This window comes from Triturus cristatus, chromosome 8 (assembly GCF_964204655.1).
Source record: "Triturus cristatus chromosome 8, aTriCri1.1, whole genome shotgun sequence".
Classification (NCBI taxonomy): Eukaryota; Metazoa; Chordata; class Amphibia; order Caudata; family Salamandridae; genus Triturus; species Triturus cristatus.
In genome coordinates, this window is record NC_140591.1 from 799,192,682 (window position 1) to 799,217,649 (window position 24,968).

Genomic DNA, 24,968 nt, shown 5'->3' on the forward strand with positions numbered 1-24,968 from the left:
TTTAGGACTTTCTCTCCCATTGTAGTGATCAATATTGTATCTTGAAGGTATGTTCCTGATTATGCTTTCTCGTAGGCCTTTTTCTCCCAATGTAGTGAATGGTACTGTATTATGTGTAACCGGTGCAGTTGTGTTTAGGCCCTTTTTTCCCTTGTAGCTTTACGGTGTTATACATGATGTGTGATGTTAGTCAGTGTAGTTGTCCTTTAGAATTTTTTCCCATAGGTCGTCGTATTTATTAGGTATGGGGCATGCGGTAAGGTCATGACCGGTGAGCAACTATTTGAAGGTCTGAGGGGGCGGGCATCATCCTAGGGAGGTGCCCGCCCAGGGGGAGGGGCCATTGGCCCCTCCTAGAACTTCAGGGGCAAGGTAACTGGTGCTTCAAAGGGGTGCGGGTTGGGGAGTCACGCTTTCCTTAGGCTGGTAGCCACCCCGCGCGCGCATACTCATGACATCACCGGATGGCGCAGAGTAAGGGCCCTCCTTTAGTGGGTAAATGAAGTTCACGGCGTGGACCGGGTAATTACCGGGCCCGGCTGCGCATGCGCACATCTGTAGGGGAGGTGCAGCTAGTAGGACCTGACACCGGTTAGCGACCTTGCCATATGGCCCAGAAATGTTAGTATACAAAAATGCAGAGGAGGATGTTAGACTCGGTTAGGAAACAATCTGTATTAGAGTCTTTGTTAAGGATAGTCACTCACACCTGTTGACAATAATGTATCTAATGTCCTGCTGATTTTTGTATAACTGTTTATTATGCAATTATAAAATTTATTGTTTTATAACTTAATAAATACGTCCGGGGGGTCTTGCGACCTCCCGCCTTCCAAAGATACCACGTCTATGTTCCTGTGTCCGGGGGTGGTGAGGTCATAGGGGGAGGGCGGTAGCCAGTCACTGACCATGTGGAAAGGGGGGGCTCTGGGCCCCCCCGCCTGCATGGCGGTGCGGCGACCTCCCCCTTTCCTTCCGGACCTCTCGGTGGTGGGGCGTGTCCTCTGGGGCGCGCCCTGCCACCGATTGGTTGCCACCTTGACCCGGATGTCGTTAATCGACGTCCGGGTCGGAGGGGAGGGGGGCGGGCCACTGTGGAATAAAGAGGCGGGGAGCGCCCAGGTGACCCCCTTGTTGCCTAGACGCTCCCCCACAACGGACGTGCCCCGGCGTTCGGGGCTTCAATTTTCCCCACCCACCATCCCTGGAGTACGCGGTTGATGCGTTACTAGTCCGAGTAGTAAATTTATTGTTTTATAACTTAATAAATACGTCCGGGGGGTCTTGCGACCTCCCGCCTTCCAAAGATACCACGTCTATGTTCCTGTGTCCGGGGGTGGTGAGGTCATAGGGGGAGGGCGGTAGCCAGTCACTGACCATGCAAATCTTTCCATGACACCGCTAGCTGGGTCTGACAGTGTATGCATAGATATGAAGAAAGATCGGCTACTGTCAGCATTGATGCAACAGCCCGTGATGTAGCCTATGGTCAGGATAGGTCACGGTGTAGTGATGCTACAAGGAGCTGACTTGGCTAAGCACTCAGTCGGACATTGACTGACCATGAACCTTCTTGCATAGCTCAGGCAGGCTCTGCACTACACACCATCTCTCTGGAGTAACTGACTGGGCCAGCAAAGGCTGCTATCGTTGCATCTGAAAAGATAACAGGAGTGTGCAGCAATGTGCACAGAGCCAATGGCCCCAACTAAAGTCCATAATACCGATGGATTAGGATGTGGCACGAGTAATTATCAGCGTCTGAGATTAATTCAAGAATTCCATCCATTACTTTTTTGGACACTTTAGTGTGGTGCCCTCAGTGGGATGGGTATGCCGAGACGTGGGTCCCGTGCACACTGGAAACAAAGCTGTACCTGGCTGATAAGCCTGTAACTTGGGCAAAACCTGTCCTGGATTGCTTATGTTCCATTTCAGGGAGGACCCGGCTTGGCAATTCAGGCTGGACTGTTCCGATTGGAACAGAGTCAAGACTGATTTGCATATAGCTGGGTCCAAACTGAGGTGACATGGTGTGCATAATTACGATGGATTGGGATGCCAATTACCAATAATTACCAGTGACAGATTAATTCAACCATTCCATTCTTCACTTTTTTATATACTTCAGTTTGTTGCCCAACTAAAATGCTGCACCAGTTCACACACCAGAAGATAAGCACCAGCCCACACCACCACAAGACTCTAACTGCCATGCCCTGTCACAGTTGAGCCACTCCAACTTGTGCCACTACTGCTATATATCAGCTGCACTGTACACGGAGCCTGCTGAAGACTCTTACAATGTCTCATCTCTACTTAATGGGCCCGGTTGTGCGGACACGCTGCTAGCGTCGCAAAGATCTTTTTTGCGCCTGGGGGACGAGCAATAATGGCATACGATTAGAATTGTTGAATTTGATTGAACTGTTGAATTTGTGGACTTGTGGGAAACCTTTCTGGCTATTTTAATTTTTTAACAGGCACATTGCACATCGCACTTTTATCTCGTTGTGACACTGGGAGATGCCATTTTGGTTAGCGCTCCAGTGTTCCACTGGCTCCTCCTCTACTTAATGGGACCAGCTGTGTGTACGCATGCAGCGGGAGCGGTGCTGGCACCCAATGGCGTGCCAAACGCAAGCCCGTCTGCACCCATCCGCATCCGTCCGGGGCCAGGGGCCAGAATCCCTGCCCATGCTCTTGAAAGTAAAATTGTATATTCCTCTAGCCAACTCCTAATGTTGCGGAGCCCATGCAACGAAAATGTTCTGCATTCTATTTGTTTAACTAATAACGATTCCCTTTGTACTCATTGCTCCTTTAATCTTCGATCTGTCCCAAGGATCCGGCCAGAACCTCAGACCCTTCAATTCTACAAAATGTTTTTATTAAATTGTAGCACTCTACCAAACACTCTTCTGAACTCTACATACTTTTAGAAGAGGAACAACGGGATGCCTTATTTTTAACAGAAACATGGCTTCACAAGGAGTCTGAATCCGACCTTGTGCAAACCCTCCCTCCTGGTTATTATATTCAGCGGAAAGACTGCAAAAAGAGAAAAAGGTGGAGGTACTACCATTATTCTTACAGATTCTTTTAAATGCTGCGTTGAGCCCGATCCCATACCTGACTGCGAAAACTTCTCCTTCACAATTACATTCTCTGCCACCCACACCTTTTCTGGAATACTAATATATCATCCCCCGGGAGCTGGTGGACAATTTCTTAAATCATTCCCCGAAACTTCCGCCAATCTGGCTAGCTCCTCCTCTAACTTCACTCTCTTAGGGGATTTTAACTTGCATTTGGATGACTTCAAAATCCGAAGCCTCTGTGCTTGTTCAAGACCTACTATCTATTCAGATAATACAAAAAGTTAACGGCCCTACACATAGTAAAGGACACCTATTAGACCCCATTTTTACTAACAACAATAGGTTTCTAGTGGGAGATCCTATTCCAATGCTCTGGTAGGGTCATTTTTTGATCCCTATTTCCAGGGACACACTGATACAATCCTCCTCTGTTAGAACCACCAGTAGCTGGGAACGCTCCTGGTTTAAATTACCTCTAGAACCGTGGACCTCAGCCCTTAAAGATACTAAGCCTACGCTAGACTTTAAACCCTACGTCAAGAAACGAAAAATTTAATCAGTGGATAGTGTCTTCCTTGGATGTAGTCATTCCAAAGAAACTCAGCTATAAAAAAGCTAGAGAGACCTTGATATTCACCTAAGTTTCGGGAATATAAACAATCCTGCAAATGATTGGAAAGGAAATGGAGGAAAGACTATAATGAATCAAGTAAACAGAAATATAGGGATTTCATAAAACTCTATCAAACTGAAGTAAAAAAAGCACAAGCGCTCTATTATGAAGAAAAACTTAATCTAGCATCTAACTCTCCACTGGAACTTTTTCGTATTGCGAAGAATCTTCTGAAGCCTCCCCTACCAGATACACTACCTGATGTCCAGAAATGCACATGCGCGGGCATCGGCGCATGCGCATTTCTGAAAAGAAGTTATCGGCAACGAGGAAGAGGGAGCCCCGGGACGCCGCGCTGCAGGTAAGTCATTATATTTATTTTTTTATCATACTTTACATTATTTTAAAAGGAGGGCGGGTGGGAGGCGGATGGCGGGCGGCAGGCAGCTCTGCTTCGCCCTGGCTTGTGCGTAGGGCTGCCTGCTACGCCTACTTCGAAAACCACGAAGCAGGCAGCGCTACGTACACTCCGTGGGCGAAGCGGAGTACTACGCCCGGGGTTACTGATGTCACATCAGCTCGCTGCAATGAACTTGCAGAATCTTTTTAATCCAGGATATATACAATACATTTTCTCACACCCCTTCTGCCTTAGTAACCATCTTACTAGGGAAAATTCCCCTCTTCATACTGAGCACTTATTGGAGGAACTTCCAATCATGAACATGGACATTTTACTAGAAATTTTCTCCCAAGTAAAATCAGGTTCTCCCCTTGACCCAGCATCTCCTCATTTTTTGTGCAAGGCTACGGAAGTAGTACTCCCGGTCACACTTGAGTTGATAAATGTATCTATTTCCACCAGCCAAGTCCCGCCACCCTGGAAACGTGCCATGGTGAGGGCGCTGTTAAAGAAGCCACATTTTAAACCCTGACATTCTGGGTAACTATTGTCCCATCTCTCTTCTCCCGGGGAAAAGCAGAATTCTAGAAAAATATATGAATATGATTCTTTTGACGCTCTTAGAAACCCATAATTTACTGCACTCCTCCCAAACTGGATTTTGGCAACAATATGGTATGGAAACCGCTCTTCTTGCTGTGGTCAAAGAGTCTAAGAAAATCCTCGACCAAGGAGGAACAGTTGCCATTATCCTCCTCGATCTGAGCTCTGCATTCAAATGTGTAAACTATGACATCCTTATTAACAGACATTGGAAATGTTGGAGTCTCAGGTGCTGTCATCACCTGGCTACAGTCCTTCTTAGAAGGTAGAACTTTCCAGGTTTTTGAAGGAGGTAACACCTCCAAGAGCCCAACACTTAGCTGCGGAGTGCCCCAGGGCTCGTCACTGAGCCCTACATTGTCTAATGTATATATGAGACCTCTTGCAGAGATTATTCTGCCATATGGGATAAATATAGTCACATATGCTGAAGATACTCAACTGGTTGTCGCTCTGAACCCCTCCAAGAACTTCCCACCCTGCCTGGAACCCTGCATAGAGAAAGTGGCGAACTGGAAGGAATACTCCTGTCTTAAGCTCAATGGAGTTAAAATGGAACTAATGCTCCTGGCCAACCCCTCCATTTCTGATCTTGGACTAGCCAGGCCAAATTGTCTGGGCCCTGTCCCGTCCCTAAAACAAAGATCAAAAGTTTAGGTATGTGGCTGGATAAGTCCTTTAAATTGGACCACCAAGCATTGAAACTGGCAGCGACCTGCTCTGGCATTTTCAGGATGCTCCGTAAAGTCTTACCTCTCCTTTCCATTTTGGCAAGGACACATATGGTCCAGGCTCTGATTCTCACCAGGCCTGGACTATGGAACCACCCTCTATCTAGGGGCACCTAAGTCAACCACAAGGAAACTACAAGTCATACAGAACTGTGCAGCTCGAATGCTGCTTAATATTTCCAAAACCCAGCCTGCCAAGCCTGCATTGAATACCTTACACTGGCTGCTAATTATTGAGAGAATACACTTTGAATCTATGTGCACAGCTCACAAGTCCCTCTGGGGGAAAGGGACACCAATGAATCATTTTCTCATCACTTTTTATTGTCCTTGTAAATGCCTTTGATCGACCAACCTATTCCTAGCCTCAGTCCCCAGAATAAAAAAGGTAAGATATGGAGGCCGTTCTTTTTCATACAACACTGCTAGACTGTGGAACACCCTTCCCTCTAATTTTCGCTCAGTGACCCATCATCTTTCTTTCAAGAAGCTCCTCAAAACATGGCTGTTCCAAAATTCTGCCGAATAATCCATTTAGTCTGCCTGTCTGTTTGATGCTGCTAGCGCTGGGATGCCTCTGGATAGCTATGCGCTCTACAAGTGTTTGTAATAATAATAATCATGCAGTAAGGATAACTGAGTAATGGGCTAAATATAAACACTAAGTTATGAGTAATGTGTGATAATACAAATCTTAACATGCAGTAAGCAGCAGCGGTCCGTGGAGGGAGTTCCTTGGGGTGGAGAGGCGGGGCGGGGGAGGGGCAGGGTGGGGGGTACTAAACACCGGAATATGGATATTTGGAGGTAAGTAAACAATTAAATAAATAGAACGAATTTCGTAGCGCGCCCTGCATCACAAAATGCGGTGCAGCGCGCGCTACGAAATTCGTTTTATTTATTTAATTGTTTACTTACCTCCAATTATCCATATTCCGGTGTTTAGTACCCCCCACCCTGCCCCTGCCCCTCCCCCGCCCCGCCTTTGCGTCCCACGGAACTCTCTCCATGGACTGCTGCTGGCAGTAAGAATTATTGATTGATGGGGCATATCTCAACATGTATCAGGTGGAAATTATTGACATCTTGTGGGCATTCTAGGGTTGATGGTAGCATCATCTGCATAATGCTTCCAATGGAATAATGGTGGCAAGTCTCCATACATTGTAGGCACCATTGGCATGATGGTGCCATCCCCTGGTGTAATGTTTGCATTAGCATAACAGTGGCAATCATTTAAATATCACATTCATTCTTAGTCCAAGGTGTAATACTTACACTGGCAAGACAGTAGCAATTCTTTGCATTTTCATAACATTTTCACCACTGCTAGCACAATTTGTTTTTGCTTGGTAATGGTGATTCTATCTTCAGATCACATTGTGAAGATCAAGATTGCACTTGACTGCACTTTCAGAGAAGATTCCCAAAATAAATCTTACAACACAGACAGAACAAATGTCTATTAACTCTCTGTGAGATCACTTACTGTGGGCATCTAGTAGCCTGGCTCTGGGAGTCTGAAACTCATGAAAGCAAAGGTTAAGGGCATTCTTAGCCTGGCTGCTACCTATGACCAAATGAAAAGTGCAAGCATGTTTAGGAACTAACAGGTACAAGAGGATATTTGTTCCTCAAGAGAGTAACCCAGCATTGGCTGGGGTGCAAAAGCAGCGAAAGCCTTAGCAGACTGGATAGGAACCTCCCTGGAAATGTTTTGGTGCTTTTTTCATCAAACTTTCTTTATTGGATTTTGAACTACTAAATAAACTAGCATCTTGTATACAGGAACAATTTGAACACAGAAGTCTAGCATTGACAGTCATATGTGAACCAGGGATAATCAACAAGAAACCAGATAACTAAGGTCTAGTGCCGCAGAGGCCATAGGTCCTCTCTCCACGGCATGTTTAATGCTTTTAAAGCATAACTTTGTGTTGATCATGATGTGAATGGTTCCTACATAACCTAAACTGACAATCATGCATTGGTGGGCACGGCAATATGAAGCCAAGTAAGCAATTCTTCTATGATTTAATGATTTAATTTGAAGATTTTGCAAAGGGCTGCCAATCACCCAATGGAGGTCTCAGAGGGTTTTTTGGTTATGTATTTGTTTTTTTTTGGCTGAGTTTTATATAGCGCAAACTTGACCCGAATCGGGTATGAGAGTGCTTTACATAGCACCAGTTACGTTACATGAGGACACACATTCATTTTTTGTGAGGCACGGGGACATTAAGTGATTTGCCCAGAATCACAGGATGTTTAGCGTCATTACCGAGACTTGAACCCAGTTCCCCAGGTCTGAAGTCAAGCGCCCTAGCCATTAGGCCAACTCCTCTCCAATGGATACAGTGTAAAGGGAGTGGAGAGCAGCAATATGGTACATTTTGCTTGAGATGGTGGTGGGTAAGACGTGAATCATCTAGTGGCAATGGACAGTTCCCAGAGATCACTTATTGTCAAGTTTGACCTCAACTAGTTCACCAAGCCTTAGCAGAGCAAGAGTATAATGCCCCAATGTGGAGAGGCCGAGCCTGCCTTGGGCATCTAACTAGTCAGGACATAGTATACATCTAAGGATGACTGTCATGTGAGGGTGTGATTATGCTGTGTGGCTGTGACATTTCAAGCCAAACAGCAAGTGACGTACATAGTTTTGAGAGAGATGTGTAGGGGAGACAAGTGCATAGGCCTTTACAATAAGCCAGGCAGTGATAGTGCGGAAATGCTGATTCTGTAGCTTGCTACCAAGTGTCTGTGACAAGTTCTGCATATTTGTCTGCTGCTCTGAGAAAGCTTTAGCCATCTCCATGTCAAAATTCGATGAGCGATAGGAAACAAAAGTTGTTGTTATGGTCAACAGCTTTGCAGGGTTACAGCATCTTCGTTGTTCTTAGATGTGATTCAAACAGCAAGTCAAACAAGCATTGGCATAGCCAATAGGTCTTGCCTTTGGGATCTTATAAGTGTTTAGCCATTCAACAGTTGCATAACTAAATACTTATAAGGTCCCAAAAGCGAGACCTATTGGCTATGCAAAGCGGCCGTGGGGCCGCGAAAATGAAAGTGATCACGATCACGATCAAACATCATAGCGGCCGTGCGGCCGCGAAAGTGAAAGTAATCGCAGTAAAAGCGGTGCGCGCGCCCGCGCACATGCACAGTAGCTCTAGGCTGGCCTGATAGCACTTTTTGGAGCCCTCTCAATAAGTCTCGCCAGACCAGCGCATGCGCTGGGTCAGGCGAGACCTAAATATGTGCCTGTATCATGAAAATTGTACAGTGGACGGCTACAGTCATCCTCATAAACAACATGTCATTTACAATCTCACAGGAAGAAGAAAACGCACCATTCAATCTTTTCATTTGGCCATTTTCACACTTCCATACCATCTTCAATTCTCAGCACCAACAGGGGAAGGCTTCCCTAGAACATGGCTTCCTGCAGTCTGAGACATCCGCCAGTGGAGTGTTGGAATATACCAGCCTCCTGGCAAAGGGTGTTCCACTGCTCGGTGATGTTGTCAAGTGCACAAATGAAGCCTCCGGTTTACAAATAAGCGCACAGTTTTGTTTTGTGTGAAAGTTTATAGGAAGGTAGTGGCATAACAGATAAAGTAAGTTATGAAACTAAGGGAATAGCTATTGCATAGAAACAAATATATTTTAAAAAGCCTCCGATTAAAAACGTAGAGCTTTATTTGCAGCTGAGTGGTAACAAGGCACCCCCCAAATATTGGTGGTTGACCCAGCTGCCCAATTCTCTGTTTCCTTCACCTCATTTAGAGATGGGGGAACTACTGTGAGCTTCGCTGTTGCAAACACCCTCTCTGCTGCTTGAATACCTGTTCACACACGCTTTGTCGGGATGGCCCTATGACCTGTTGACACACGTTTTGTCAGGATGGCCCTATGATTTAGAGAAATCCTCCTACCAGTTCAGCTATTTATTTTGCTGTCGCAACTCCCTTGACTAGAACGGAAGTACCAGGCAGGTATAGACTTTTTTCTCCAAATATGCTCTTGTCACGTCTACAGGGCCAGTTGTTCCCCCAAAAAACAAAAAACTACAGCCGATGGAAAACGTTAAACGTGCCAGGCTAGCGGCTTTGGGCTGCAGTGACGCAGTCACCGGCCTAGCCTCCAAGAGTCGAGCACGCCATAGTCTGAGACCTGGACACTTTTGATACTTTCTTCGACTGACATCAGACCTACCTCATCCGCCCCGTGACCTGGGGTGAAACCAGTATTGCCAGCTTTCTGGATGTCCTTTGGTTCCTCAAGGATTGCCCAAGCACCAGCGCTCCTTGACAGTAAACATCATCTGTGCTGAGGGTCACGAAAGCCTGGTCCGTAACTGCGGAAAAAAGATGACAAAATATATATTTTTAGATCCATGTTGCACATGTCATATTCGTGAGCTGACAGGAAACGTACACTGAAGAAAGCACTGTGTTTCAATAACAAAAACATACAATGAAAACATGAAAAGAAAATAATGCGCTGTCTTTACTAGAAAAATATTGGATTGCAAATGGATCATAACTTCCTAATAATCATAACGCTGAAATGTTGACAGGTCCACTAAAGAAAATGGAGCCTCAGCAGATATAAACATTGGTACAGGCCTGATGCTGTTGGCATTACAATGCCCCAATGTACAGATTCTGGCTCTCTCTGCTAGGTGTGAGGACAGTTTTTGCGGTCGCAAGCGGGTAATCGGCCTGCCCATTTGCGACCCCAAAATTGGTCTGCCCCGTGTACAAACCCTATTTTGCGAGTCGTTACCCTATTACCGACTTGCAAAACAGGGTTTACGACTCGCTATTAGGAAGGTGTGTGCCAAGGGCGTCCCTTCCTAATAGCGACGCACACTTCAATGTACAATTGATTTGCGACCAGAAACAGAAACGTTTCATTTTTCTTTTTGAAAAACAGCCCGTTTTCCTTTGAGGAAAATGGGCTGCATTTAAAAACAAGCATTGGCATAGCCAATAGGTCTCGCCTTTGGGACCTTAAAAGTGTTTAGCCATGCAACAGTTGCATAACTAAATACTTATAAGGTCCCAAAAGCGAGACCTATTGGCTATGCCAAGCGGCCGTGCGGCCGCGAAAGTGATCGCGATCAAACATCAAAGCGGCCGCGAAAGTGAAAGTAATCGCGGTAAAGTGCGGTGCGCGCGCGCGCCCGCGCACATGCACTGTAGCTCTAGGCTGGCCTGGTAGCACTTTTTGGAGCCCTCTCAATAAGTCTCGCCAGACTAGCGCATGCGCTGGGTCAGGCGAGACCTAATAAAAACCTGCTTTATTTAAAAAGCAGTCACAGACATGGTGGTCTGCAGGCCACCATCTCTGGGAGTGCTAGCCATTCGCAATGGGGTCGCAAATTGCACCTGCCTCATTAATATTAATAAGGCATGCAATTTGCAACCCCATTAGGAATCGCAAACAGTGTCTGAGATACTGTTGTAAATTACATTTTGTGCGTCGCAAAACTACACAATTTGCGACTCTCAAATTGTAAGGTCCGTACATCTGGCCCCAGTTCTCTTCAGCTCCTAAGTCTGCTTCGGCTCTTCCAAAGAAGAAAAGCAGGTTGTCAGAAGAGAGAGAATCAGAGGCTTTACTACAGCCCATTTTGCAGCTCTTTTTATCACCCTGTTTGATGTTTGTCACTTGTCACCATGGCCCTGGGAGCAACTGTCAGACATTCACAGAACTCAGAAGCTTTGAAGCCACTGGGAATTTAAACCGCATGTGTCTACCAGTTTTTTTTAAAATTAAGACATTCCCCCTTCATAGGGCGGAACATTGTACTGGTCTTTAGCCAGCCATAGTGGGCATTGTAAGCCAATAAAGTCCTAATCCCTTGTTCTATGCCCTTGCCTTCTTCTCGGGCCTATAACTCTGGAGCAGGCCATTAATGACAGGTATAGCCTACAACCCCATTGTTATTGAATTTTGTACCGCGCACGGTTACCATGAGGCATCCCAGCGCTTATAGAAACCAAGAGCAGGCTACTAATAAAAAGCAGAGAAGCTACAGTTATTCTGGGAACAGATACGTTTTCAGATGTTTCCGGAATCTGGGAAGGTTTGGTTCGGACCGCAGCGAGAATGGGAGGGAGTTCCAGGCTAGCGCTGTATGGATAGAAAAACTCCTGCCCCCTGAGCGGGCTCTCCTGATTCTCTTAGTCTGAAGGAAATGTTTATTGTCAGAGCGTAAGGCTCTTGTAGACTTATAAGGGCGAATCATGTCCTTCAGAATAGCTGGTCCTTTCCCCTGTATGCTCTTGTGAGCGATGCACAGGGCCTTAAAGGTAACTCTCTCTTTGACAGGGAGCCAATGGAGTGCTTTTAAAGCAGGCCTGGCTGACTGCCTGGCCGGAACATTCCGCAGCAGCCTTGCTGCTGCGTTCTGCACTTGTTGCAGGATCTTAAACGTTGACTCTGGTGCTCCAAGAAAGAGCGCGTTACTGTAGTCCAGGCGTGAGATGATTAATCCTTGGACTAACAGCTTCCGGGAGAGTTCTGGTAACAGGGGGAGAACCTTACGGGCCGACCGGAGCATTCCATAACAAACGCCCGCGATCTTCTTGGCGTGTGTCCTAAAGGACAAGTCCGGCTCCAGCCAGACCCCCAGGCTCTTGATCTCTTTTTTTGGGTCAGGCGGGGTGCCCATGCAGTTGGGCCAGCTGCTTGGCGAGAGGGCAAAACTTGAATGACCCAAGATCATCAGCTCAGTTTTTGAGCCATTCAGTTTGAGCGATGACCTGGACATCCAATCAAACACATCTCTCAAGCAAGCATGGAGTGTCTCTGGCTGTTTCTCCAGCTGTGTAAGACTCACCACTAGCTGGGTGTCATCCGCATAGCTTATGGTCTTAAAGCCAAACGGAGACACCACACCCTCCAAGGGTGCCATATACACGTTAAATAACGTGGGGCTAAGGGATGAGCCCTGTGGCACCCCGCAGTGGAGTGGGAGGGGAGGGGATTTTGCATTTCCTTCCCAAACCTCGAAGGTACGCCCCTCCAAAAAGGAGGCCAACCATTCCAGGGCCACTCCTGTGACACCCGACTCAGCTAGACGTTGTATCAGCACCCCATGGTTGACGGTATCGAAGGCCGCACTGAGGTCCAGGAGGATCACTGCCACTGATCCCCCTGCATCCAAAGTGTTTCTGGCCTCCTCTACCACTGCTAGCAGAGCCGTGTCCGTACCATGGCCTGGTCGAAATCCCGTCTGGGAGTCCCTCAACCGGCCATTCTCCTCAAGAAAGTTTGATAACCGATGGTTCGCCAGCCTCTCGGCAATCTTACTCACTCCTGGTAGTAAGGAGATGGGCCTGAAATTGGCCAAGTTCTGCGGGTCCAAGCCCGGCTTCTTCAGAAGCGCTTTGACAACCGCACTTTTCCAGTCAGGCGGCACTGTCCCCTGAGTGAACGAGAGATTGATCAGATTGGTCAGGGGCTCTCCTATCGTCAGGGCGGCCTGCTTAAGGTACCGCATCGGGACAGGGTCCCGAGGTGAGCCACTTTTCATGCTCCCGAGGACCTTCAGTACTTCACCTGTAGATACAGGGCCAAATGACGTCAGTCGATTTTCCGACATACTGAAGTCCTCAGAAGGGGGCGATGTTCCCAAGACCGAGGGGAGAGAACTAATAATAATGTCGATTTTGTTTTTGAAGTAGGTGGCTAATTCCAGACATTTTTCCTGTGGTCTATCATAGACAGGAGTAGGCTCAGGTGGTTTAAGAAGCTCCTTCATCACTAAGAAAGCTTCCCTGGATGAGGACGCAGCATGGTTTACTCTCTCCCCATAGAAGGAGGCCTTAGCAGTACGTATAGCACGTTTGTATATTCTAAGTTCGATGCGATATTTTTCCCTGCTATCTATCTCCGGACACCTTCTCCATAATCTCTCCGCGCGTTTGCAGTTCTGTCTCAAGGTTCTGAGCTCTGGGGTATACCAAGGGGCAGACCCCATTCTCTTGTCCCTAATGAGCATCTTCTTGAGAGGAAGCACATGGTCCAGTGCGTTGGTCAACCAGTTCCTCACTATAACATCTGCAGACACCGGGTCACAGCCCTTCTCAGGCTGAGTGTCCTCCAGACGGGCATTCCAAGTGTCTACCGGGAGCCTTGACCATGCCCTATCTATTCTAAATTCCCTGAGTGGGAGCGTGTCATCACACTTAATCTCCCAGTTAGCCATGATCAGTGAGTGGTCAGACCAAGGAAGAGCGAGGGGAGGCATGGCGGATATACCCGTCATGTTCGAAAAGATGGGGTCAAGAAGATGACCTTTGACATGGGTGGCCCCAGTATTTATCAGTTTCATCTGCAGGGCGCTCAGCTCGCTCGACAAATTGGTAGCCCTAGGGTCAATATCTTCATCGAAATGGCAATTGAGATCTCCTAGCAAGATGAAGTTGGATGCGGCCGCAGCCAGCAGAGTAGTAGTTTCCATTAGTGACGATGTAAAATCACCCATGTTTCCAGGGGGCCGGTAGACTAGGAGTCCTGTCAACGTGTAGGTAGGGGAAAATTGAAGCGAGAATTGGCAGCTCTCACAGTCCTTGACCCCTGCCTCACTTGCCTTACAACTCAGTGACTCCCTGTATAAAATGGCCAGACCCCCCCCTCTCCCTGTGCCTCTGTCAAGATGGTAGATCAGATATCCCGGCGCCAGCGCTATCACCGCATCCGGACCCGAGGTGTCAGAAAGCCAAGTCTCAGTGAGAAACAAGGCATCAACCTTGTGGTCCAGTAGTAGGGAGTTAATCTCTGTAGCGTGGCAGGGGAGTGATCTGCAGTTAAGCAGGGCAAGCCGACACAAGGTAGTGGGGATGGCATCTTCTACATCCAGGTGGCAAACTCTACATCCCCTAAAGCGCTTTCCGTCTTTGGCAACATAGCAGCATTTATCGTATTTCGGAGTTCGGTAGGATAGGAGCTCATCCTTCGTATACCTGATCGTGATGGAGTGCTGGGGACTCACATCGGGCATAGCTACTGGCCCCGGACCCGGTTGGGCCCGGACGGGCACAGACGGGCTTAACTCTGGCGAAACTCCGGCGCTAGTCCGGCGCGTCCGCTGCTCGCGTCCGCTGCGCGGAGCCATAAGGGACTATTTATATAGGGCGACTAGACCGCTCGGCGAATGTGCCCCCACCTAAGATGGCCGCCAAAACTGGATCGAGCCCGGGCCGGTCTAAACCCAGCACCCAGGGATCAGGGACAGATGGAAATGATTTATCTGCCTAACGAGGGTAGGAGCGTTTCAAAAAAACAATTTTAAAAGTGTTTTTAAAAGACCGTTTTTTCGTCCTAAAAAGTAGTTCTAAATGCAGGGGGGATCGGACACAAGGGATAAATCAAGTGCAATTCTTTATCAAATAAAGCAGCAACTGAGCGCTCGAATAGCAGCCTCTCAGTAGTTCTTAATCCCTGGTCTGGTCACTAAGCCCTCTTTTTATAGGGCGACTCGACCGCTCGGCGAATGTGCCCCCACCTAAGATGGCTGCCAAAACTGGATCGAGCCCGGGGCCGGTCTAAACCCAGCACCCAGGGATCAGGGACAGATGGAAATGATTTATCTGCCTAACGAGGGTAGGAGCGTTTCAAAAAAACAATTTTAAAAGTGATTTTAAAAGACCGTTTTTTCGTCCTAAAAAGTAGTTCTAAATGCAGGGGGGATCGGACACAAGGGATAAATCAAGTGCAATTCTTTATCAAATAAAGCAGCAACTGAGCGCTCGAATAGCAGCCTCTCAGTAGTTCTTAATCCCTGGTCTGGTCACTAAGCCCTCTTTTTATAGGGCGACTCGACCGCTCGGCGAATGTGCCCCCACCTAAGATGGCCGCCAAAACTGGATCGAGCCCGGGGCCGGTCTAAACCCAGCACCCAGGGATCAGGGACAGATGGAAATGATTTATCTGCCTAACGAGGGTAGGAGCGTTTCAAAAAAACAATTTTAAAAGTGATTTTAAAAGACCGTTTTTTCGTCCTAAAAAGTAGTTCTAAATGCAGGGGGGATCGGACACAAGGGATAAATCAAGTGCAATTCTTTATCAAATAAAGCAGCAACTGAGCGCTCGAATAGCAGCCTCTCAGTAGTTCTTAATCCCTGGTCTGGTCACTAAGCCCTCTTTTTATAGGGCGACTCGACCGCTCGGCGAATGTGCCCCCACCTAAGATGGCCGCCAAAACTGGATCGAGCCCGGGGCCGGTCTAAACCCAGCACCCAGGGATCAGGGACAGATGGAAATGATTTATCTGCCTAACGAGGGTAGGAGCGTTTCAAAAAAACAATTTTAAAAGTGATTTTAAAAGACCGTTTTTTCGTCCTAAAAAGTAGTTCTAAATGCAGGGGGGATCGGACACAAGGGATAAATCAAGTGCAATTCTTTATCAAATAAAGCAGCAACTGAGCGCTCGAATAGCAGCCTCTCAGTAGTTCTCTCCCATAAAGCTATAATACACCCAGCATACAGTGATAACCTTTTCTGAAACATATTATAATTAAAATATTTATCAACAATCTCCATATTTCTCTCATTCATTTGCCTTGTTTGCATAATACATTTTCGTAGGAAAACAGGCTTTTTTGGAACACATGTTGACATACTTTGTTTTATCATGGAAACCATATCATGTACAAAGTAGTCTCAGACTGTTGAAGCTCGGTTGCCCAGTGGAGCATATTTTGCCTCAACCGTGCAACAGTAGCTCCTAGTTCGACAAGCATTGTTTTCCTAAGACAGCCCTGTCTACTCCTTGTTAGTGAGCAACCGAGAAAGAAGGCAACTTCAGAGAATGAACAAGCACTTGCATCAAGAAGTCACTCAGAAAAGCTCCCAGATCAATTTAGTAAAATCTAAAAGTATTCTATTAAAAAACATCTAAATTGACAAAAACTGGATCAGTCACTTCAAAGGTGTAGCTTTTTAAAGTGGCAGTCTATTCTATATGGAGTCTCGATTCTTCACGGGCAGTCCATGAAAGTTCCTCCACACTAGTAAAAATGTTTTATATTAAATGTTTTGCATTAACAAGCCATCAACAAATAGACACCCACATGTTATTTATGGAGATAACTTATGTTTAATCACGTTTGAATTGACTATAGTTAATGTAGGCCACATTTTAAAATGGCTTACGTTGGTTGCCATCTTTGCTTTGTAACACATGAATATTTTATTTCTAGGCAAGCTGGAGTTCTAATAATCAAATCTGTTGTTCTCTTCCTTTTTTTTTGCCCAAATGAAGGAATGTTTTCTTTTCTTTGTGATAATCATGGAATGTTTTAATGAATAGCACATTGAGAAGACATCTGCAGAGTACAGCTTGGTACGTGTATCTCATCATGTTACAGATAGTGTACGTTTGAAGGTTGCTGAGAGAAGCCTGTAGGATAAGACCTTGAGAACCTAAATAGCATATAATTGCATCATCTCGATTTGACCTGATTGGACAGCCTTATGGGAACTGTCTGTAGGTGTGACAAATGTTAGAGTTGTGTTTTTAATATAGTGCTGATTAGAACTGAATAGTTAATCTTAGAGTAGGACGTAAAATCAGAATAGAGCAGAGGAGGAGATTTTAGAGTGGTCTTTCAAGCGAGGGAACTGACTTTTTTTTTCTCTTTCCTTTTAAACGATTTCATGCTGGTTTGCCCTCTTAATTTAAGATTTTAATTTCTTTGAATTGCTTGTTTATTTAAGCATACGCAATATGATTGTTAACTGATATCAATCTGAATTTTCCTTTTGGAAGCTAGTAACCTTAAATAAACCTTGGTATTGTGAAAACTAAAATACTCTTTGGCTTTCTTATGGAGCCTAATGTGCTGTACATGTTAGTGAAAATGTTGTTTTGTTGAACAAGCCAAGTTGTGAAAGCCAATCTATCCAATAGGGCTTTATGGTTCCAGGAATTAGCACCTAAAAATAGCTACATGTGGTCACAAGTTGACTTGTGCAGGCACGCACAGTTCACAGCTTCCAACCTTCATTGAGTTCCTGTTGGGGTGTCTCTGGCTTGTGTGTCCAAGATAGACAGAGTTTCTTGGGTCTTTCTAGTCTGCCTAAGTCAGTAAATAGAGCCCCCTTCCCCGCGGCCCTCTCAGCTATCAACCCAGTCCTTAGTGTTGACTCCAAAGATCTTGCCACCCCCTGGAGAGTTCTATTTCTGAATACTAGTTCACAGTGAGTGTACATTAGCTTTGCCAATCACTTTCCTTTTCCAAAAATGAATCTTCACTAAGTCCAGTGCCAGACCAGTTAAAACTGGCAATGAAGTATGATTACTGAACACAAAATGGTCCACCCATCCAATTTAAATGAGGGCGGGCCATAGGTGAGTCTATGGTGGTGACTACTTTGCCACCATCAAAGCCAAACCTCTCCAACGGCCTGAGGAAGAAAGGGCTGTCAGAGAAATGGCTATATGTCAGCCCACCCAATCAGGATAGGAGGATATATAGCCATTGCTTTTTACTGTCCATCACTGCCAGGCAAACGCTGGTGAGGAGAGATAGTAAAATGCTAACAATGCTCCCCCGCCATCGATAGGAGATGATTTCATGGTGAGAGGAGCATTACATTTTTTATTTACCAAAATAAAATCCCGTTTTGGGATCTTCTTTTTGAAATTGAGGTTTTCTTTTTAAAAATTAAAAAAGAAAACTGTTTGGTGGAAGCGTTGTATCATGCAGACACAGCCCTCACCAAACATCAAAATGCATTGGCAGGGATCGCCATGACTATGGTTCCTGCCATTGCATTATAAATGACCACCTGCATAGCAGTCATTTATAAATCTGGCAGACAGACCATCTGCCATTGGGGTGGAGTCATTTACTCCGTCCCCCTGGCAGAACGACGGGCCATTCATTAAATAATAAATCAGACCCTGATCCTCATTTAGAACAAAACAAAAAAAGGCTTTGTCGCAGTGAGTTAAAGTCGCACCCATAGTTCAACAGTCTCTGTCTGCTTCCATGTCCTGCAAAATACAAAACGGCTTAGATCTGTCTGTCTTTTCAGACTTCCAACTGTACTTTGTACCTTGGGGAGTTTCAAAAGTTTGGGCTTAGTCACGGCTAACAGGCCACATGAAAACTCTGCCTTTCAAGGGTCAGTAAAAGAGTAAAACTGATTAACCCAAAGGACCCTTTGCTGTAGAGCAGGACAGGGAGACACAATCCTCTTCAGTGAAGAGAGAGGGTGGGTACCAAGAGGGGACAAGGCCTTATCAGAAGGGATGATGGTTTGATTTTCTTCAGCCAGGTCACGGGGGAAGACTCATCATGTCCCAGAAAGTCCCCCACTGTGGGCAGTTCCATATTGAAATCTAGTGCCACCTTGTGAGGAGGTAGTTACCAAGATGGCAGTGCAGAACATGACACAGTGTCTCTAGGTTGGGATGTGGACTCTGAGGGTAAACTGGTGCTTCTTGAGGGTGCTAGGAAGGAAGCACTTTGAGGAGGCCAAAGTGAACGGGGTCCCAGTGACTGCACTGCAGGACACCTGTACCCACCACACCATTGGAGTGGCAATGTTAGTGTACTGAAAGCAGTACTTGAAGGGTAAGATCTGCAGGATCAGGAATGTTCATAAGTGTAGGAAATTAGGTTACTGGTTGAGGAAGGTGAAACCTTACTCAAGCAGCCATCACAATTCTTGTCAGGGTGAAACACATGTAAACCCCAAATTAACCTGCACTTAACCCTCCGGTAGCTTGGCACAAAGCAGTTAGGCTTAATTTAGAGGCAATGTGTAAAGTATTTATGCAGCACTTCAAACAGCAATAAAGTGAAAACACAACACAAGAAAAATTCCCCACCAATTTAGAAAAATAGAGCAAAATGTAATACATTATTTGAGACCAAAACAATAAAACTCCAATCAATAGAACCAGAGATATGCAACTTTAAAGATTTAATGGAAAATAGTAAAAATAGTGCTTAAAGCACAAAGCACCAACTGTGGTTATCTGATTGCGACGGACCAGGACAAAGTCACTGCGCTGACGCTCAGGCTGGATACAGGGACCAAGTTAGGCCCACTGAACAAAGTACAATAAGTCTTGAATGCAGAGCGTTGTGAGATCCTGTGTTGAGGATGCGTTGTTCCAAGGGACTGTAGCTGGTGATGTGAGGTCCTGCATCAGAGATGTGTAGTGCAGCAGCAATTCAAATGTGACCGTTGGCGGAGCTTGCGATGCACGGTTCTGTGTTGTTGTCAAGGTTACCAGAACAAAGGCTTGCAATGTGAAGTCCTGCGTCAGACATGCATCGCTCAGTGGCAACTCCGAGAAGCTGCGGGCTGTGGTGTGAGGTCCTGCATCAGGGATGCGTGGCACTCTGATGTAGAGCTGTGAGAAGGTGCGTCGCACTGCGTCGGTTCTGCCCAAGAGACCACAGTTGAGCTGCCAGATCACCTTCTGGTCCACTTCCAAAGGTCCAGGACTGGGGTGGCACCACTTGGGAGGCAAGACTCACAGCAGATAGAGTCAGGTGCTGAATTTAAGGTCGTTGGAGCCTTTTCTATCCTAAAGGCTCCAATCAGGGGGCAAGCCAACTAGCTCTTGGAGTCACTCAGGTGGTCCACGGTTCAAGCTGCAGGTCCAGTTCTTCTCACTTAGGCAGCAGGCAGCAGAGTAGCAGTCCTTCTTGCAAAGCAGCACAGCAGACTTTCTCAGTCTTCCACAGGTCCAGTGGTGTACTGAAGAGTTGGGTCTGGGGGTCCATTATTTATACCTAGCGTTATCTTTGAAGTAGGAGAAAGTTCTAAAGGTTTCCACCCCCAGAGGTGTCTGGAATTTCCTGCTTCCTTGCCCTGGCCCCAGCTTGTCTGGGGGCACGAAAGGCTAGTGTCAACCCTTTGTGAGTATACTCAGGGAGAGGCTTTGTGATGGGTTAATGTGATAGGTGACAGCTCATACCCCTTATCAAGTCAGAGGTGGCCCATCCTGTCAACACCTATTCTCCCTTTGTCTCATTGTCTGGGAGCAATACACAAAGACCAACTGCCAGCTACACCAAGTCATGTGACCCAGATTACAGGCTGCAGGCAATAAATGAGTAGGGCAAGAAAATGCCAACTTTCTAGAAATGGCATTTTCAGAATTATGACTTAAAATCCAACTTTACTTTAGGATAGGGTTTTAAATTACAATTCTCTAGATACCAAACTCGACATTCCTATTTTCTCCCAATTGAAAGTTATCACTTATTAAATATAATAAGGTAACCCAGTGTTATCCTAATGGAGAGATAGGCCTTGCAGTAGTAAAAAACAAATGTAAGTGTGTTTCACTACCAGGACAAGTAAAACTGAAAAGTACATGTCCAACGTTTAAATACACTGCGCCCTGCCCTCTGGGTTCTGTAGGGCCTACCCCAGGGATAACATATGTATTAAAAAGGAAGGTTTAGGCCTAGTAAAATGTTTATTTTGCCAGATCAAAATGGCAGTTCAAAACTGCACCCACAAGCTGAAATGGCAGGCCTCAGATATGTTTAGATAGGCAACTTAAGTGGGTGACACAATAAGTGTTGTAGGCCCACTAGTAGCATCTAATTTACAAGCCCTGGGTACATGTAGTGCCACTTTACTAGGGACTTAAAAGTAAATTAAATGTGCCAATTGGCTGTAAGCCAATTTTACCATGTTTAAAGGAGAAAGTACAAGCACTTCAGCACTGGTTAGTAGTGGTAAAGTGTGCAGAGCCCTTAAAGTCAACAAAATTGAGTTTAGAAAACAGGACGGTGAAGGCAAAACGTTTGGGGATGACCCTGCAGATAGGGCCAAGTCCAACAATGGAGATGAATGTGATGGCCCTATGCACCTAATCAGCCTGGACAGAGGAGGGGCAGTTGCCCAAAGTAGGATAGGCACGTGCCAAAGCTTACATGTAGAATACAACCTAGGCTGTGAGTTGTTAGAAATAGAAGGAAACTAGAGTGTCTGAGTACCAAGGTTGCCACACCATGAGACTCTGAGGGTACTGATCCTCAGAGTAGGTTCAGAGATGCAAGATGCATAAGTGGCTGGGAGGACACACATTGGGGAGATCAGTAGCTCAGTGGTTATCATTTCTAAATAGAAGACTCTGAAATAACCATCCAGTGAGTTCACTTCTGCCTTGGAGATGCAGGCTCCAATGTCAGAGAGACAGTCAACAGGAAACCTGGACCAAACTGACCTCTGCAAGGCACAGAGTGTGCCACCCTTATGGTGGACTGTGAATCCACCATGAAAGACGTGGACTGCTCGGTGAGTTTTCGATCTCAGGGTAGTACCCATGAGCTGGAATATCCCAGTCTCAGAGTGTCATACACGAGATGGGTGAGGTGGCCATGGAAGGAGAGTGTCCGCAGCTTGAGGCCATAGTCCACCACTCTGACAGAACCAGGAGATCTGAGAAAGCTCAATAGACTCCCTTAGCCTGTAGCTTAGGGGCAGGAGGGTTTTCTCTGAGCGAGGATGTCAGAATTTGCTTGCATGGTACATTAGGAAGAATTCTGTGGACCCTAGGAGTTTGAATAGCACTGCGGGTGGCTGCACTAAACCCTGACATCTCAGAAAACAGGCATGATGGTGCATCAGGAATGGATTCCGAAGGGGTTGACACAGAGGGAAGTGTACTGACAGAAGCAGTCAGCTCTCTTTAAACTGCTAATGCAGTGTGGCAACTTAGCCTGACGATTGGGTTAGGGGGTTCAGGTGCCAGTAACTGACATGAGAGTGGGCCCTTAGGGAATGGTAAACCCAACAGCCAGGGGGAGGGTGAAGAGATCAGCTTACTTTGAGTCAAAGATGTCTTGAGAATCACATCACTTTTAGGCCCTTATGTTTGCTCATTTGGCACAGGGAGATGAGGAGTCTCAGGTGCTGTGCGTGAGCCTGGCCTTTGATAGCACTGGGATGTGTGGTCCCCACAAAACAGGGTGAGAACTGGCATGACCTAGATTATATCCAGACAGACACCAGGGATCAGTAGGTACATTTTCATCAGCCCACAGTCTGGCTGTGAATCCTATACCAGGTACTATACATGTACCTTTACCTGTAGGTAAATTTTCAGTGGTCTGGACAGACAAGTTATCAGTTGTCAATGGTAGTAGCTTGGGTACAAGCACAAAGGGATTGTTTTTTGCATTTGCCGTGTTGTCAGCAATAGAATTTCTAGGAGGGCCTGGTCTAGATACAGGGAGGAAAGTAGGACATTTAACCTGGATGGCAGTAATGGTGACTTTTACTGTCCGGGATGCACCTACTGCTGAGCTAAGGTTGTCTTTCTTAGGGGTGGGATCCACAGGTAGCAAGTGGGGTTAACCTTGGATAAGGTTAGCGGGTAAGGTCAACAATGAGAGTAGTAGGACAGGAAAGGCATACAATAGACAGGGACAACTGCAAAGTTAACATATAGTCCTATCATCTTTGCAGAGAAACCCTCCAGGAGACAGGTTAGACATCCCTGCATCAGACTGAGATGAAGGCATATAGTACATCTCCTTTTTTCCATAGTTTCTGTCCTTTTCTCCACTATACACCACTGGCATTTTGACTCAGCACATTGAGACACCACTACATGGTTACTCAGTGTATGGATTTCCTTTAAAACATGAAGAAAAAAAGAATCATTATATGAGTGCTTTTCAATGCATGTAAAGATGCTGTATTCAGTTTCTCAGCCACTCGTTCACAACCTCCCTTTTCTTTGCAGAGGACAGCTGCAAAAGGGCTGATTCCTTTGCATGAGCTTACATGGGTCTGCAGTTCTAAGAGCCGAGAGAGGAGGGGTGTTGACAGACACCTTCTTAGGAGCAACTGAGAGATTAGAGATGACTCTGAATGGTGAGCTGGGCCTCGTTTCAGTAATGCCATCGATGAACTAGTAAAGCTGGTATTCGAGAATGAGGAGATATATGTTTTCTGTCTGTCCCCCATAGAAGTATAAGATTAGAGGTCACCAGACCAGTTTTGGTGAGACCAGCCTTGGTAGTCAGTAGGAGGGAATCAATGTAAATGGACTGAACAAGGGCAGCCCATTTGTTCAATGTTAATAGATTAACCTTTTAAAAGCTCTGAACTGACCACTAACATAGCAGGTCTTTGTAGTAAAGGACAGGGTCGGATTGGTAAGGTGGGCACTCAGGCAATGGCCGAGGGGCCAAGATCCAAGTTCCAGCTGTGGGCCACTTTTTTGGGCAGCCTGGGGGCTGTATCTGGTGGGTTCAGATGCCACCAGCAGCCCAGTGGGTGTCTGAATGTCCTTTCTGGAGGCAGATGGGCATCCATTACCTCCTTTTTATCAACGGACAGAGGTGTCACTCCCTTTCTCCCGCTGGCCGGCCAATTAATGCATATTGAACAGGGACAGGGGGCCTGAGCCGAAGTGGCCTCACTTGTTTTCAGGTGTGTTTCACCAGTGTGAACTAATCCGGGTATTTTTTCTTATCTAATTAAAGTTTAAAAAAAAACCTGCCTGTCAGAGAACGCCCACCCCCCCTTTCTTTTTATAAAACTTCACGAAGCAATGTATTGTGGAAACACAATGTGCAAATGTGGCCACTTTTTTTTTGCGTGCCCGGGCCGGTTTTAATCCCAATCAACCCTGGTAAAGGAGAATCCATCATAAATTGTGGGGGTAGTGCAGAGGCGGGGGAGTACTCTGAAAGACGAAAGAGACTCTTTCTGCCATGGAGATGTAAGCCAGAGCCCCCCACAGCAACTCTAAAGTTTGGAAGCTGTAAACTGTGCCAGTCTGTACAGGTGACAAACCGTCATCCAGCCCCTCAGGCCTGAAAGAAGGTTAGAGAAAGCCTGGAGCTGGGAGCTGTGATGTGGGAGTGGAGGGAGAAAAAGTCTCTAGTGGCCAATTGTGAGTACTGCGCAGGAACTTTCATTGGCTGTCCATGCAGAATGGCGAAGTTATGCGGAATGGAATTGTCACTCTAAAAAGATACAACTTTGCAGTGACTGATCAAAATTTTGTAATTCTAGCCTTATTTTAATCATAGAATAGTTTTTGATTTGACTGAATTGGTCAGCGAGGTTTTCTGAGTAATTTCTTTGTGCAAATGTTGTGTGCGTACTGTTTAGCCTCAATACACATTCTCTGAAGTTGCCTCCCACCTCGGTCCTGCAGTCCTAAAGAGCATATAAGATTTTCTTAGAGAAACAGTTTGTGCCTCACTAGGAGCATGTTTTGTTAGGTGGTGGCAGAATTTGCTCCACTGGGCAACCCGGCTTCCTACAAACACTATAAAGCAACCAATACAAATGTCACATCTTTATCACTAACAAATCCTTCCTCGGCAAAGTTGGAGTAGTTTTTCATCTTCATCTATCCAAAGATTATTATTTTTTTCTTAAATTAGATCAAATATGACCATTCCTTCTCTGTCTCGACAAAATAAATTGCACCCACATACATAAAGCAGAAGGATTCTGGGCTTCAGTGACATATGTATGTATATTATGTAATGTAA

General features: G+C 46.0%; 1 protein-coding gene across 4 annotated transcripts in view; it reads right to left on the reverse strand.

Annotated features, from left to right (window-relative positions):
- The window catches only part of GYG2 (glycogenin 2), a 349,183-nt gene that overhangs the window by 245,172 nt on the left and 79,043 nt on the right, over positions 1 to 24,968 (reverse strand). For all 4 annotated transcript variants that reach the window (XM_085622236.1, XM_085622235.1, XM_085622234.1 and 1 more), the window contains exon 3: positions 9,673 to 9,814. In XM_085622236.1, coding sequence (XP_085478362.1) covers positions 9,673 to 9,814 — 142 coding nt within the window. The remainder of the gene's footprint in view (positions 1 to 9,672; positions 9,815 to 24,968) is intronic.